The sequence below is a fragment of the Babylonia areolata genome, chromosome 1, assembly GCF_041734735.1.
Source record: "Babylonia areolata isolate BAREFJ2019XMU chromosome 1, ASM4173473v1, whole genome shotgun sequence".
In the NCBI taxonomy this organism is placed as follows: domain Eukaryota; kingdom Metazoa; phylum Mollusca; class Gastropoda; order Neogastropoda; family Buccinidae; genus Babylonia; species Babylonia areolata.
In genome coordinates this window covers 52,622,266-52,639,686 of record NC_134876.1, presented here as the reverse complement: position 1 = coordinate 52,639,686, position 17,421 = coordinate 52,622,266, and the positions used below count along the sequence as shown (strand labels likewise).

The window sequence follows — 17,421 nt, the reverse complement described above, 5'->3', positions numbered from 1 at the left end:
GTTAACTCTCAAGCATACTTCATAGACAAGGAAGACAAGACCAGTATGTGTACAGCACGTTTATTCATTAGTCAATGTACAATATTAATGGGATAAATGATGGAGAGAGAAAAAAAAAACGTAGACTCACTTTGTTTACACAAGTAAGTCAAAAAGCACCCTGTTTTTTGATACTACTACACATCAACTGTACCTTTAGGAAATGGATCCCAAAACATTCCCTGATTTACATAAACATTAATATCCATTCCCTTCAACATACCAGTATGAACAGACTAGACATTATATTGCAAAAACAAGTTAACAAAGGTCCAAAAGACCCTGAATGAAACTGTTAGTGATTTTGTCTTATTACGGCATTTTATGTCAATATAACTGCTACTGCATATCCATAACTAATACTACAACAGCACTCCCATATTTTTGTTCACATTGCTTCTACAATACCAACTACTTCATGGAAGAGACAAGACTCGTGACAATTGTCTCTGTCTGATGCTTTAGATTGCAATTCAGTGTTGAACTGAACCAGCACCTGTCAAGTTTTCAAAACTTGGTTTATGAAGTAAAATGATACAAATCTGATTTGAGATTTCTCACTTCCCCAAGAACGCTTGGAGACAACCTTGACAGTGTGACCTTTGATTTGCAAGATTCCAACTCCAAGCAAAATACTGAGTACTTCACATACATAAATGTTAATAATATACAAAGCTCTTTTACTGGGTTAAAACACTTTCTGGAAATACTCTCCAGAACCTGGAATACTTGGAAAATGTGTTCATGGTTGAAATAATATGATTTTTCTAAAAAAAACAACAACATAATATCTTTGAACTAGAATAATACAAATTAAAGAGCATGTGGTAGACTTCCTAACTTGCGACTGCATTTTCCTAATTTGGCCGAGGATTTATATAACAGGCTTCGTAACCTGCAACTGCATTTTCCTAATTTGGCTGAGGATTTATACCATTTTCCAACTACAATGCGATGGGGTAAAAAAAAAATCGTACAACAAGATCTGATTTCAGTGCCGTAAAGTTCTTTTGATTCATGTCTCCTGTCATTAAAAACACACAAAGTTTTCTTTTGATAAGCTAATTTGAACAAAATATGGCACAACATGTTATCCTTCAATTAGGTATTATGCTTAGAAAACATCAAACTAAATTTTTAACATGAGAAAACCTGTGAAACTGAAAGAGTGAAGGTCTGATTGTTTCAACCGATGTTAACAATTAATTCTGTGAATGAATTCAGCAGGAACTAGTCTGCATATGTTCTGAGTAAATCATAGTTAAGATACTCCCTTTCAAAGTAATGACTTTCTTTTTTTATTACCATTAAAAAAAAGTTTTTAAAAATTAGCTCATAAGAAACATGTATATCCACAAGCCACAAAATATGAAGCAGTACAAAGTGTTTCATGAAGAACATTTTTTATGATTTTCTTGACAGAACTACTTACCATCTCATTTTTCACTCTCATTGTTACTCTGGTTGAACAGCAAAGTGTGTTATAAAAAACTTAAAAATTATAACACCAAACTGACCCATCATAAAATTTAAACCGCAGAAGACCATATGATTATTTCAAACCTAGAGACGTTTCTAACCTTAGTATGTCACAAAAAAGACATTTTCACTGACATAATTCTGAGGCTCCAATGCAGGATTCTTCTCTTTTTTCCCAAAGTTCTTTTCAAATCACTTTACATTCCAAAACACACTATGCACTGCTAAATGATTAGGTTTGTACTCAATTTATCATGTTTGTCCAGCCCCTCTTGTCAGACTTTTTTTTGGTTTGTTTTTACTTTAAATTATTGAAGCCATTGCCTTTCACAGCACCTATTCACTTTCACTACCTATGAATGCAGCACGCACTAATCAAACATTATTTATAGGATATGGGGGAAGATGGAAAGGGCAGATTAAAGCCCCCCCCCCCCCAAAAAAAAAGGATGTAGAGGAAATGGAGCAATGAATAAAAAAAAAATATTTTTTTTAAAAAACTGGTTTGACAGGACCTACTATCTCTTCACAATTTCAAACAAAAAACCCCAAGACAACATTCCCAAAACTGATTCAGCTTCAAGAATAGTCTTTATCTTACTGTGTGACACTGACAGAAACAAACATAATGTCCAAAATGTATGATTACACTTCACAATTTCAGGCAAAACTTAAAAATCCAATGCCTGAAAATATGTATATCACAACACCAGCTCATGAAAAATAGATTGGAAAACAAAACAAAAATAAAGCATGGTTTAACATACAAGTAAACATATTACAAGAAATAGCTAAACCAGTAAAAACAAATAATAAAAACAACACTATTAGAACCAACGCCAAATGACTTTCTCAGAGCTGATTATTATTAAAGCAACTGGTTAAAAATAAACCACACAACCAAAGATGGCGACAAAAGAAAACAGTCACAAAAAGTATGAAAACAAATCAACCAATGGATTATTAAACTAACTGCTAATCACGGCTGTTCCCACAACATAGTAGGTACAGGTCACACTGAATACAGTACAATACTGATCATTAAAGGGGGGTATAAAACTGGAATACATATATATATCAAATTGAAAAACTGGCCACACAATCTGTGGAAATATCAGGACATGCAGAACGCCAAACCATGCTACACTGATTGTTCAAGTTGGACCTAATGCACCACCACTGAACACCAATGAAATGACTCAATCGTATCAATGCAGGATCTACTCTAGTGGGTGGCCAGAACCCTGGGGACTGGTGCTGAGACAGAATGAGCCTGGATGTGGCTGTATGAGGGGCCTTGGCTGTGCAACGTGACAACAATAATACCTATAAAAGCCTGTGGTAAATGAGGCTTGTTAAAACAAAACAAAAACACACACAAAAAGGTTGGACTCCATTTAACACAAAACCTGAATTGAACCATCACCATGAACACAAGACTGACATGAAAATCACAACAAAAAATTGTTTTGATAACAATAAAATGAACTTGTTCTAAAATTAACGTGAGGTACAAAAGTAGTAAAATAGAATCCCAAAGCCAAGACAAAAAAAAAGGTGTACTTTAATTTGTTTTCAAGAAAATCAGCGACCCAGTATAATGTACTTTTGAATGCATGGAAACTGAACCACTGATGAGCTTGGCTTATGTATTGTAAAAAACAACAAGAAGGATCAGTGTGCCTAGTCACATCTCAAACCTGAACATCTCTCCAGTTCACCAACCCCAGACAACCTTACATTTTACTGGTTTACTAAATGTCTCTTTTGAACCCAACAACCTCATATTTTCTCGTCTATCAATTCTCTGTTGAACATAACAACCTTAAGTTTTATTTTCTGGTTCACTATTTTTCTGTTGAATCCGATCTTATATTTTGTAGTTTACCAGTTCTCTGTTGAACCTAACAACTTTATATTTTCTGACTTACTAATTCTCTGTTGAAGCAAATATCCACAGGTTTTCTAGTTCGCTAATTCTCTGTTGAACCTAAAAACTCACACCCACCCACCCCCAAGCTTACTAAAGTACTCTATGTTAAGCCTTTTTTTTCTTCTTTCTTCAAAGATTGGGTATCAGAACTGACAACAGCACGTACAATGACAAAAAAATGGCTGTCTTCTGAAACTCTGGTGACTTCAAAAGGAGAACAGTTTCAGGAGCTCTTGATTCTAACAGAACAAGTTCATTTTCTGGGGGCTGTGGTAGGGAGGGAAGGGAGTGGTTTTCAGGCATCAACATTGCATGCATCTTTGGATTGAGAAAGCAGAAAAGCAAATGTCCACAGACATATTTTGGTGTATGCAATCAAATTCACACACTCTCCAAAAGCTTCCAGGCTGCCTATTCATAGAACAGATTCCAGTTCTGATTTCCCACCAAAAAAACATTTACAAAATTAATAGCCACTGCTATCCTGCCACTGAGAGGGAAAGATGAAGGGTAGGTAGAAAGAGGAGAAGAAGAAAACAATTTTAACAATTTTTTGCTGTGCGCAACATTAAAGAGTTTTGTCCCCTTGTTGGCACCACAGTGCCATTGTCAACATTCTTCAGAAACATCGCCTAACCGTATGCTCACAACAGAAATTCTGCCAGCAGCTGTTGCAAGCCAGATTCAGCAAATGATTCTTTATGCTGAACACAGTCTCTGTCCACTACACTCAATGTTTCACATTGGTGACCTCCAACCTGTAGCTCATTCATATTTACTGCAGTGTGAAACTGAACAGAAAAATATATATACATTTACTGTCAGACCACTATTTAGCAAGCTTAAACTTTTTTTTTTCTTTTCTTTTTAATGTTGTTCTGCACCAGAAGCCTTGATCTAATTGCACCAGGAATAATTTCAGTCCCGTTTTCTTCAGTCCTATTTACTGTTCATAGATCCACATTCAAACAGCTACTATTTACTATTAGGTTTTTGAACACAGCTGCAAAAATTTTCACTAGAAAAATTGGATAACAGCAACCAAAAACTTTGCAGAAGTTCAGTCCCTTTGGAAAAATAGCACTGCACACACACACATGCAAAAAATAAGGTGGGCCACAGCAAAACTGGTTGAAGACAACCATGTCAAATCATCTGCAGTCACCATGTCACAGGACAGGAAAGGATTCAACAAGTGCACAGGTCTTCAACCTGCAACTGCCTGCCTCTGACAGAGTGCAGTGCAAACATACCACCACCCGCATCTATCATCAACAAAACTTTGGGACAAGAAACAGAACGATGCGCACAGAAAACTTTTAACACCAGCATTCATCATCCAGCTAATGTGAGACAATACCAGATGATTCCTACAAAATACTATTTTAGAAGAGAAGTAGTTATCACAGAAAGGATTTCATTTAACAGTATCAAATTTCAAAAGTTCGAAAAGAAAGTAATAATAATACAACTGCTACTTGAAAAGAAACACATAAAAGTTATTGGAATAAAAAAAATAAAAAAAAGTAACTGCGCTGCATTTCAAGCAGCTCGTTTCACTGATCAACATTTAAAACTAGATGACGTGAACGCTCGCTGGAAACTGCAGTTAGCTGAGCCCTTCTCCACCGAACACTGCAGTCTTCCAAAAAAAAAACCAAACAAAAAAAACCCCAAAACAACAAGAATCAGAACGACCTTCCCGTACCAGCAACAGCAACAGCAGGAAGATGGCCTGACTGCTGAGTTACATGCGGCTCCAGCGGGCCACCTGCTGGCGACAGTTGGGGCAGGAGTGGATCACATCTTTGCAGCCGTCCACACAGAACGGGATCAGGCAGCAACCAAAGTCACACCTGGAACAAACAAATGAAACCATGGTGCGCATACACTGACAAGAGGATATAGAATCAACAATCTGCAAAGTTCTAGGAAATTAGCTACCAATGTCACACCTCGAACAAACAAATCATAGTATACATGCACTGAGAAGAGGACATAGAATCAATGATCTGCAAACTTCTTGGAAATTAGCTACCAATGTCACACCTCAAACAAACAATTGAAACCTTAGAAGAGGACATAGAATCAATGATCTGCAAACTTCTTGGAAATTCCTTTTTATAAAAGTTTAAAGAGGACTGAGTTTATCCATCAAAAACAAGTTTATGAAATGTTTCTTCCCAAAAGCTGAATACAGAGATGCTTGTGGTCTAAGATGCTAGGGGAGGAGGGGTGGGGGAGTGGGGGTGAAGAGATAAAATGGCTGAAAGAGAGGACTGGGTGCCACCTTCCTAAGCCAAGCTCTAGATGCAGTGGATATGAATTCAGTGCCCCATAGCCATAAAAGGCAATAAGACATTTAACCATGTAACTTTTCAACACTTTCAATCCCAAGTCACCACCAACAACACCACCTATCTGTCCAGCAACCTACCCAACCAGACAGAGGATCAGACAAATGATCCAGGTGAAGGTGCCGGTCTCATAGTGCGTTGCCGTGACGATCTCCGCCTGGCAGTGCGGGCAGCGGGTGTGCACTGGCGACTCCCGGAAGGTTTGAACTACTGCCACAGTGGGCTGAGCTACCACCACTGTCGTCTGTCCACTGGGCCCATAGCCAGGCTGCACAGGCTGTCCGTAGGCTGGCTGTCCATAGGCTGGCTGTCCATAGGCTGGCTGGCCTGTTGTCACACGACAATGCTCTCCTTTAACATACTGTAGTGCTGAGACTTCATCACACAAAGACACATTGCTGGGAGAAGGAAACCAAATGCAGAAATAAGTTATACACAAACAAAACAACACCAACAACAAAACAAACAAACAAACAAACAAAAAAAAAAAAAAAAAAAAAAAAAAAGGAACATGTACACCTGATGAACTTAGACCAAATACAGAAATAAGTTACTTATAGAAATACACATCCATGACAAACTTCTCTTCTTGACTGCTTGTAACAGAAATGGCAAAAAACCAGGAAGAGACCAAAATATAAAGTGCACCTCCCTGACAAAACTTTGCAGATGCCTTATGAAGGAGTGGCAGAAGGTATGGGAGTATGTGAGGAAGGCACTTAAAAAAAAAAAAAAAAAAAAAAAAAAAAAAAAAAAAAATCAGCAAACTTTGTTGTTGTCGTTGTATAAATATTATATTCTGCATTCCTTTGATTAAGTATCCTTGGTCTCAACACCCACCTTCATGTTGGTGACAGCCCATGTGAAAAAACCCAACTGATTTCAACGACTAAGTTCACCACAAAGTCTAAAGTAAGGCATTTAAATGGACAACAGAAAAAGACAAGTATATAGTGCACATTAGAGTCTAGGGAAGGGGGAGATTAATCAGAGAAATGGAAGCATAAAATTTAGGAGAAAGAAAAACTTCTACTTTAGATTCCCATTAATTCAAATCACAAAATACATAATCAAAATTCTTAGTATTATAATTCATACTAGGATAAAACAGAAGAACTTTATATAAAAAAAAAAAAATCCTCACAAATGATTAACATTAAAAGTAATAATCACACATGACTGCCATTATGATTATAAATACAGATTTCAAAGCTTCATACTCACCTGCTTCACAAAAAGCACAAATAGTTGTCTGAACAGTTGCAACAATATACACATAAAAATGATCAATACAATATTCTTATTTCTGAACTGAAAGAAAAGCTACAAATGACAGTGAGAAAAAAAGAAAAAAAGACCCCCCCCCCCCCCCCCCATTAAAAAAAGCGAAAAAGAAAACAAACGACTGATCTCTCAAACTTTGCCAGTGGTAGGGTGAACACAGAATATGGACACAATGAAAGCTGATGATTTATTTGTAGGCCTATGTAGAGCCCTACGAACAGACACAATGAATACTGATGATTTATTCATAGGCCTGTTGTTGGGTTTTCCACAACTCCACATTCCATAGCCTCTCAGTGGCTTTTCCTCTAACTGCAGTTCCTGTTCATCTGCCCATGAACAGCCAGACTTGGATGCTAGCCGAGTCAGGTTAGGAGACCTCATGTCAGAGGAGACCCTGCACTGCTTATCTAATCTAAAGTGGTGCCGAGTTCTAACAGTGCCTTTTCAAGGCTTCTGGAATAAATGTAAAGTCTTTAAAAAATATGAAATCAATTTACCTTACAACTGCACCTGCAGTGGTGGTGGTGTTTATTTGTTTGATGGATAAATACATGTTCTTTGTTCAATTCATCAACTTTCTCTGTGTTTGTTACAACTGCATGTATCAATAATAGTAATGATAATAATAATAATAATGACAATGAATCATTTTCATATTGTGTATAATCTTGCATAATGCAACATACACACTCCATTCAAGCAATTCATGCACAAATATCAAACACATACACACACACACGCACACACACACACAGAGCCTGTGAATAAAATAGCCAAGGGAATGCTTGGCAAAGTAAATATGTTTTGAGATTGATTTTAAAGTCTCTCTGAGTAGGAGTGTTACGCAGAATGGATGGCAGTGAGTCCCATATTTTGGGTGCAGTGAAACAAAGGCCACTTTCCCCAACTGTCGTCATTTCACATTTTGGAAGTTTTAAGAGCTGGTCATCAGAAGAAGAAAGAGTGGTACATGAAAAGTGATGCAGATAAACTTTTCTTATGAAGAACGAAGAACATGATGACTGATACATGAAAAGTAAAACAGATTTATAAATATAGCAAATTGGCCCATAAATATAGCGACAGGCAAGAATTGCATGACCTGTAAGATGTGTTATTAAGTCCAGGTAAAGTCATGGAAAAAGCATGTGCACAAAATCTTACCGATGTGTGCCAGGCAATTATGTTTCTGCTAAACAATAATCATAATATGCGAACAAATCTAACCTTTTTACAAAATACATTTTCAAGAAACATTGTGTTTTCAATTTTCTTTGTAAGCACATGACATTGCATTTTTCTTCTCTGAAATCCTGAACTACTGACAAAACTGAAGTTCAGGCAATTTAAGTGGAATAATTCAAAAAGAAACAAAAACAAGATAAACTATACCAAAAATATCTACCATTACAAAACAGCACTGAGAAAAATAAAGTCATGAACAGATTATTCCCAATAAAATACAACATAATTTTCTGCTTTTTTCATGTCCCTCCCTCATGTTTCACTCACTCACTCACCCTCACTAGAACAAGATACATTAATAAAAAAAAAAATTATAATAAACTGTGTAGTAAATCATCTCCTGTCAGTTATAATGTATCATGCTTAAAATAATCATGCTGAGAACAATGTTCAAACAAATTTTGTTACCATCTCAATAAGGTTCTTCACAACTGTCAAAGCTTGACACCAGAAATACAGACGCTGTCAACAAAATTAGAAAAAGTTAAACTTTTTTCTTTCAAACACCTTGCAAAATATGCAATATTGAACTGCATTACTTTTTGTCACAAAAGTTTTTTTGGTGTGAATTTTAGGCCCCTGGTGAGTGCATAGCGCCACAGTGTGTCTTTTAAAAAAATTTTTATTTTTTACTGCAAGTGTATTTGGTTTCCAGTAAGTGACGTTTTCTGCATAATAATTTTGCTAGGGACAAAGTTTTTGTTCTCTTGGTTCTTTTATGTTTCAAGTGATTGCTTGCAACAGATCACATGTGAGTATGGCTGTTTTAATATGTCAGTTGTCTAGTAAGAACCAGGAGATTCCCTGTGGGTGACAAGGAATCTTCACAGTGACAAATGGCAGGAATGATGTCAGGAGTGAATGACATCAAGTTGAAAAATGATCTCCCCACTGAAACAGAAAACTTACTGCCAACATGTTGGTGACGCCAAAGATGTGAGCAACATGACTCATGAAGTGTACAGATTCTTCACAAAGTTTCTTTTTTGGATTTTTGGTTGTTTATGGAGATATATTTGAGTGAGTTTTGGAAAAACAACAACTGGAGACTGCTTTTTTCCTCATAATCTTTGATTTGGTTATTTGTTTATCAATATTATCATCCGCTGATAGATTGTGTAGCAATATCATCAGCCAAGATAAGAAGTGAAAGTGTGGGGTTTGTTCTTAAAAATTCACATGTTTATTTTACTTTGTTGTTCAAATGAATGCCAGGTGAATACAACACAGGCCCAAGTATTCATGCTGAAAAATTCCATTACAATGTTGCATATGAAACATCAGTTAATTGTCTCATCTGAAAACCTAGCACCCAAACCATCACTCAGTCTAGTGGAGGGGGGGGGAGCAAAAATCCCTGTCGGTATATGGGACTCAAACCCACTGACACTCGCACCCAAATTGGGCGCAATACTGCTAGGCCACACACTCCACTAATAAATGTAAGGACAAATCTATGGATCAACAGAATAAGAGGGTTCTATTGTTATTTTTCAAACATAGTACAACCAATATTTTTTCAGAGCTTCACACTCCTGTCTGTGCCAAAGTTGCAAAAATATTAATCATTTACTCAGTAAAGTGTAAAGTTTCTAGAAAATCACAAAAAAGATTTTTAAACAAGAGGAAAAACATGAGCCACATTGCCTGAAAACACAACACAAACTACAATCATCAAATCAACATGGAAATGGAACACATTCTGAACAATCAACTAACAAAAACTACTGACATGAAATGACTGAATACAAATGGTGTGACAGCTTTACCGTGCACACCACAGCAACAAATGTGTGCGCATGAAGGTCTATCCCTCCATTTCAAGTAAATATGCATTTGGCTATCTGAACATAATGTATTAATCATGTACAAACATGATCTGCTTATTCTGCATGAGTGCGTCTGTGCAGATATAAAAGGCATGCACTTTCTTTGCATCTTCTGAATAACATGCATCTGGTTTTGATTTGTCAATAGCTGTCAATAGCGTTCAGCATACAAGCATTGAAACATTTTTTCAACAAATATAGTCTCTTTGTTCTGTTCACAGAAAAATACCTCTTTTATGTAAGGAACATATGACTTAACATGTCTGACAGCAAATATCTACTTACTTATATAACAGGTTTATGTCACAGGTTTATGCCATATGTTATATCATCACATCTTTTTCCCTTTCCTCTAAGTTAACGTAAATCTTTTCCAAAGCAAAGCATTTCATGTTTTTTGGTGGTTGTCTTTTTTTCTTTCCCATGATGATGATGGGCCTTCTTCTTCTTTTAAATTTATTAAACGAATGAGTATATTTTTCTCTCTTTTGTTTGTATCTAGAAATGTTTTTTAATGCCTTGTACATTGCCTCTGATTCTAAGGCACCAACTATAACAACTATAAAGACAACACAAATGATGAGGGTTCAACACACACAAAAGTAAAAACAGACTGCATCATTTAAAGGAAAACCCCCCACCCAATTCCACCTATTTCTTATCAGGAAAGGAAAGCCTTGTTCTCTCTGATTAAATCAAGACATTCCCCAATTAAATCAAGACACACAAATATTCACTCACTGTCAATGGAAGATTTCAGTGATACAAAAGGAGCTGGTCTGACCGCCATCAGAACAATATCAGCAACAATAACAATAATAGTGATAGGAAGAAGAACAACAATAATAATAAAGAAAACATATAGTTCACTATATAACAATAATAATAATAATAGTGACAACAATAATAATAATGAAAATATATAGTTCAGAACTTCAGTTATTCAATATCAGTCAGTCCTGCAAGTTAGTGTCACACTATTAATAAAAGAACAACTCCAAAGTGTCACTCCATGTCAGATATGACTACCAAATCACATTATTATTAGTGGTTATTACTAATGATAGTAATATGTATGGTGCATCAGATCTTGTATCAGATCCGATGTCTGTCATAATACACTGAACTCCACCTTACCAACTCTCTTAGCACTGTCAGTAACCTCTCCCTTCCTCCTCCTTTCCACTCACCCTTCTCCCTTCAATCCCCAAAGGTCAAGGTTAAAGATGCCATAGCTTTTTGGGGTCAACAGGGCTGTGAATTCACCAGTATGTCCGGGGCTCAGCACAGGGAGGCAAGGCCCTATCCTTTCTGACATTTCAACCATCCCTTTCCGAGGTCTGGCATTCAATCAGACCAAGGGTGGAGTGAAGAAAACTGGAGTGAAGTGCCCTTCCCCAAGAACACAACACCGTGTCAAAACAGGGTTCTCAAAACCCTGATCACTGGAGAACACTGGACCAGAAATTCAGCACTGATTCTGCCATGCTGCCTCCCAATACTCCACCCCCTCCCCCACGAAAAACTCTACCTTTTTGCTTTATTACTTGAAATTAATGACTGCAGAAATTTGTAAATGGTCAAGTAGTGCAACCAGTGAAGGATTCCTACCAAGCATTAAAAGTCTGTCGGTCACAGCCAAAACACAGCAACACAAACATGAAATGATGGGAGAAGGACATGACTCATAGAGACATGGTGACCAATCCCCAAAAGCAAAGCACATTCACTGACCAAACTACCACGACACGCCAGGCTCTGACCGTTTTCTCACCGCACAACACGAATCACGGACACAAAACAACATTGTACCTGGGTAAGGGCCTGGAGGTGGGGGGGCTCCATAGGCTGTGAACAATGTGCAGGGGAAAAAACAAAAGCAATGCACTGCTCCAGACAATATTTACATAGACGTTTACTACACGCGCACAAACACACACAATCACTCAGCGCCCTTCACACCACCTACAGAGAAACGGAATAAACAGTGCGTCAATATATAATTTATACTGACACAATGACAGTACTGAGTACATCAACAATGTAACCTCCACTGTCAACCACTTCACAGAAAGGACATCCACTGCTAAAGTGTGCAATGAACCATTTTCAATCACAAACTTTGCTAATCAGATATACATGCATACGCAGTACCTCTACAACTGTTTTAAATAACACTGCTAAACAGAATACACAACATTTCTGCTCCTATTTTCAATGACAAACTTAGCTTACCAGAATACTTAGGGCTTCTGATAACATATGTATAAGCATCCCCGATGCTTTGAAGAGGGAAAGGACACACTGCAACTTCACTGATCAATGGGATGTTCCAAAAGTTTCTAGAATGAACACATAAAGAGTAAAAACCATGAATAGAAGTCTCAGTCTGACACTAGAATTGTCTGCTACAAAGCAAAGTTGCTTCTTCTTGTCACTTCTTGGCCCAGAAACATAGCACTGATTATGCCCAGAACTAGTAGAAGGTATGCCTGCCTTTGTAAGTAACAATGCAGATTTCATTAGAACATGCAACATTAGAGTGACCCTGGTAGTCTGGGACCTCCTAAAATTGTGACAAAATAGAGTCACTGGAACCCCCAATATTTTCAGCTTATCAGAAGCCCTAATTCACAGTATCTTGAATAGTAATACTATTTTCTATAAGTTTGCTCACTGGACTGCACAGTATCTCCGCTTTCACAACATAAAAAGTCACTTACAACTTCATCAATATCATTTCCTGTGATAATCAGGTAAACTTTTAGTTGTACTTTTGACAGTAAAGTGCTATGAGATTTGTATATACTGAGCACTGTCAAATTTACTGTGGAGGCAAAGTCATTAAAAATAAATAAATGAATAAACAAATAAATAAATAAGTAAATTCATTACTTTTAGACAATGATATTGCTGCTAAAGCTGTGCTGCACTCTAAAGCCCAAACTATAAAACTGCAGACTTAAGTCATGGGCATGTTAATGGTATGACTGCAGTGTACATAACAGTACCAGTGATCGATTATTATGTGCCTGTACATAATAGCACCAGTATCAAATAAGGGACTAAACAGCAGAACTACTAATCAATTAAGTGACTATCTGACAGTACCAGTAATCATTTATCAAGTGCCTGTATAAAACATTACCAGTATCCAACAAGGCACTATGATAACAGAACTATTAATCAACTGACTGTACATAACAGTACCAGTAATTAACCATGGACTGTCAAGGTTCAATACAGCAATCACTGTACACATGTTGAATCCTTTTAGTACCTGAGTACACCCCATAGGCTGCAGAGAGAAAAAAAGGAAACAGAATACATTGCTGATCAAGACATTTACAAGTTACATTTGGACACAAGTTCATGAACATGCTAAAACAAATGTGTGTATTTTATCTATATCAATAAATGTGTGTGTGTGTGTGTGTGTGTGTTCGTTTGTACACACACACACACATTGTTCATCTGAGCACAAGCAAAACCACAAACGGAAACACAAGGCAATACAAAACTCCAAAACCATATTATCAGTGTTAAAAATCAAATCCCCAAATTTCACAGTCAAAATACCAGCACACTCATATCATAGCATACAAAACCTAAATTGAATAGACATCATAAGTACATCAAAAGTGTTATCAATTTGTTGGAAAAAAACAACAACAACAAAAACAAGCAAAACCTGAAAACAAATACATACATAGACAAGTCTTATGATTTATTTCTAATTTTAGTTTATAATCTTATTTCAATCACTTGCCTTCAATGTAACTTTCATTTTTTTTAACATTAAATTTAAGTACTTATTTTCTTATTTTCTTTATCTGTTTTTACATTTGTTCTCAGATGGTTGAGGTGTTCGAAGCTATAGTTGACAGCTATTTCTCCCGCAAAGGCAAATGTTTGTGACTGAATCACTGGGATGTGTACCAACAACTAAACCTCCCTGTCTTACCACATTAACAAAAACAACAGACTCAGTGGGCAGGCTGCCATCCCATACTAATGCCAAAGCCACAACTGGGGAACATAGTATTGATTTTGCCAGTGGTTTCAGTGTTGTTGACCTTTCACAGCTATCAGGCATATAATTATACTAGTACCAGATAATGAGATACAGATAGGAAGATAGATAAGTGGATAGAGAGATAGATTGACAGATAGATATATAGATAGACAGACAGACAGATACTGGTATTATATTTTGTATTTGCCAAAACACACATCTCTGGGCAGAATTCCAGCTGACCTCCCAAGAGAGCATGTGTGTGAGTGTGTGAGTGAGTGAGAGAGAGAGAGAGAGAGAGAGAGAGAGAGAGAGTGTCTCTGTGTGTTACTGTTTACTGACATAAGTAGACTAATGTGTATATCAATGACTGAATGACAGAAGGAAAAAAAAAGCGTAGAAATACCAAAAACGAAGTCAACAGCAGTATCTGTGTGTCATTCCTTAACACTGATTATCCCAATAATAAATCTTTTTTTCTTCTACATTTCATGTTATTTATCTATTTGCTTACTTCTTTTCTTTATTTGTCCATTTATTTGTTTGTATGTGTATCACTTTCTTTTTTTTCCCCTCAAGGCCTGACTAAGTGTGTTGGTTACGCTACTGGTCAGGCATCTGGCACCAGCAGTCCGTAAGAAACAACCAATGTTAGTTGCCAGCATGCCAAAAGTGGTGCCCCTTCTGACTGAACATGACCAAAGATAATTACCCAGCCGACAAAGTTCTGTTCTGACATAATGACAACAATTATTGCTTTGTTGCAGTAGACTGAGTGAGCACCTTCCCCGGAGTGGAAGCTGCCACCATGTACCCATAATGACAGCCCTAATGAATCTGCTGACATCATAGACTTAGACACAATACGATCACCAGCCATGACAGCAGCAGGAAGAAATAATCATAACTGAGGTCATGCAACCTCTCACTTTTTTCATTAGAAAACAAAACAAAAAAATTTCAATAAAAAAATTGCCCTCAAAATCCAACTGTTCTTTATTAAAACAAAAAAACCAACAGTTTCAGCTCTGTTCCAGTTTTATGGAAAAATATGTATACATATAATGTGTGTGTGTTGTGTGTATGGCTGTGCATCCCATTGCACAACACATAACACATCGTATGGTTTTCCTATATCAAATTCAAAATGTTTTTGCCAGTCATCACAACTGGGAATCAAATCAACACATTTCAAGAAAACACAGAACACTTTATATCAAAATGAAACTGAACTATTCACAGAAAACAAATGACTTGCATTGTATGAAAAAAACTTTTCTTTTTGAAAGGCCATCTTCAAACAGAAGAAAATCATATGAGTACATGCATTTACGTCTATAATAATAACACAAATTATATAACTAAAAAACAAAATGAAGAGGAGACGCGCACTCAATCTCACTCTTTCTCACTCATGCACACACAGCTAAACACATACACACAAACAACTGCAATCAAACAGACATTAAACGAGCAGCCCAATGTCTTATTTACCTGTTGGTGGAGGAGGCCCCATCTTAGCGTTGGCAGGTGGCGGGTAGGCAGGGTTGGGTGGGGGGTAGGCAGGGTTGGGTGGGGGGTAGCTTCCCTCTGCACCCGGGTAAGGAGGCGGGGGTCCAGACATGTTTCTACCATTCACAGAAATGAGGCAGCGTCTACAAGAAAATCATGATATACCATGTATACCACTAAATACAAATCTATAGTACTTTTAATGGCACAGACTCGTAGGCTCTAAGAACTTTACATGAAACAATACATACTAGTTTTCATTTGCCTAAATGACTTCTCTTTATTCACCGTATCACTTCATTTTATCAACCCCTTGTTTTCCTTGGGACATGAGACATTCCATCATGTCCAATTCCATCAGCAATTCATGGTTGATAGCTAAAGGGAAACAAACTATTTTGTTTCTTCCTGTCTTATACTCGGTTCTAGAATGTTTGAAGATTGTTTATATCTCTTGAACTGGTACGGTCTACACTGTAGGACTTATAAGCAGTTGGAAATTCCCAAGTTACTTGCGTACACTGTTGGTCAAAATCAATATTGGCTCATTTTTCAATGGTGGCTCAGGAATTACTGAAAGATATAGACAGTGGGGAAGAAAGCCTGTGTAGTGGTGAGGGTGATGATTCAGGTGCAGATCTGGATAATGATGATAATTGTCATGACCCACTTTGTGGCACAAGAGTGAAAGTTACAATGATTAAGTTTGGTGTCCGAGACTGATCAGCTGGACAATTTAATTAAGTCCAGAGCAGGCCAGGAGTAAAATGACAGTGAATGTGAACCAGTTGCCAACATGTACTATAATATGTGTAGCTAGAAATGGAAGAGGGATGGGAAGAGGGGTGGTGAGTCAAACTGGACACCAACAAAAGAGGAGGGAAGGGGATTAAATCACTAAATGTACACATTTCATTCTCATTAGTAGGAGTGATTACTGCCAAGTTTACGTTGGCTATTATATTTCCTCCTTTTGTGTGTGTGTGTGTGTGTGTGTGTGTTTTGTATTTGTGGCACTCTGTGCCGGTTCTTTTTAATTTTAGACCATCTTCAAAAGATTTCTCTCTTCACGATCTGGGTTCAACCTCCTGAAGCAAACAACAGTATTCTATTCCCATCTCCCTTCTTCCTGAAACCCTCTACCTAATTTGTACAGTCATTGTACAAAAACAGAAAGAACAATTCGATCTTCTTTGACGCGCTCATGTGACGGACTGTCATGATATAAATTTAGCTCCATCGTTGTTGATGGAAACGTGCGCGATGGACACGGACTAAAAAAAGATATTCTAATCAAACTCATTTTCCAAGTCAAGAAACTGATTATCTATTCTCTTGAATACTGTGAAGTAGGCTTTAGACCAGCGTCTCCCATGGAGGCTGTCTGAGAGAGTGAGAGAAAAAAAAGCTGAATGGTCAAAGTTGTCTGCAATGTTCATGAATGAAGTCAGCAGTGTCATTTTCATAAAGTGACAAAGCTGGAAACACAACTACATGACAAGATCCATTCTTTCAATGTATCAAACTGCCACATGTTTAAGATTAATACTTTCTTTAAGATGTGTTTGTTATATCTGTCACAAAAGTTTGAGACGAACAAAGGCAAATCCTTTCAGAAAACCTCGTCTCACCTGATAACAGCGTTTCCTTGCAGGCAAGTAGCAAACTTGATGATGGAGAGAGCCGTGTGCAAAACATTGACGTAAGTGTTTAGAGAGTTATCTG

At 37.2% G+C, this 17,421-nt stretch overlaps 1 protein-coding gene across 1 annotated transcript; it reads right to left on the bottom strand.

Moving 5' to 3' along the window:
* Nucleotides 1–41: 41 nt before the first annotated feature.
* LOC143283941 (lipopolysaccharide-induced tumor necrosis factor-alpha factor homolog) lies at nt 42–17,376 on the bottom strand. The gene is made up of 6 exons (XM_076590400.1): nt 17,328–17,376; nt 15,679–15,812; nt 13,450–13,467; nt 11,982–12,017; nt 5,889–6,135; nt 42–5,307 (listed from the first exon to the last, which is right to left on the bottom strand). The coding sequence occupies exons 2-6, from the start codon at nt 15,806–15,808 to the stop codon at nt 5,199–5,201; spliced, it is 540 nt and encodes a 179-aa protein (XP_076446515.1). The 5' UTR covers nt 15,809–15,812; nt 17,328–17,376; the 3' UTR covers nt 42–5,198.
* Between the last annotated feature and the right edge of the window lie 45 nt (nt 17,377–17,421).

Coding starts and splice junctions, on each gene's coding strand:
- LOC143283941 (XM_076590400.1), bottom strand. CDS start 15,808: ATGTCTGGACCCCCGCCTCCTTACCCGGGTGCAGAGGGAAGCTACCCC. Junction 6,136..11,981: donor ACCTCCAGGCCCTTACCCAG/GTACAATGTTGT, acceptor GTGTGACAACAG/GCCAGCCAGCCTATGGACAG. Junction 5,308..5,888: donor CTGATCCTCTGTCTGGTTGG/GTAGGTTGCTGG, acceptor TGTTTGTTCCAG/GTGTGACTTTGGTTGCTGCC.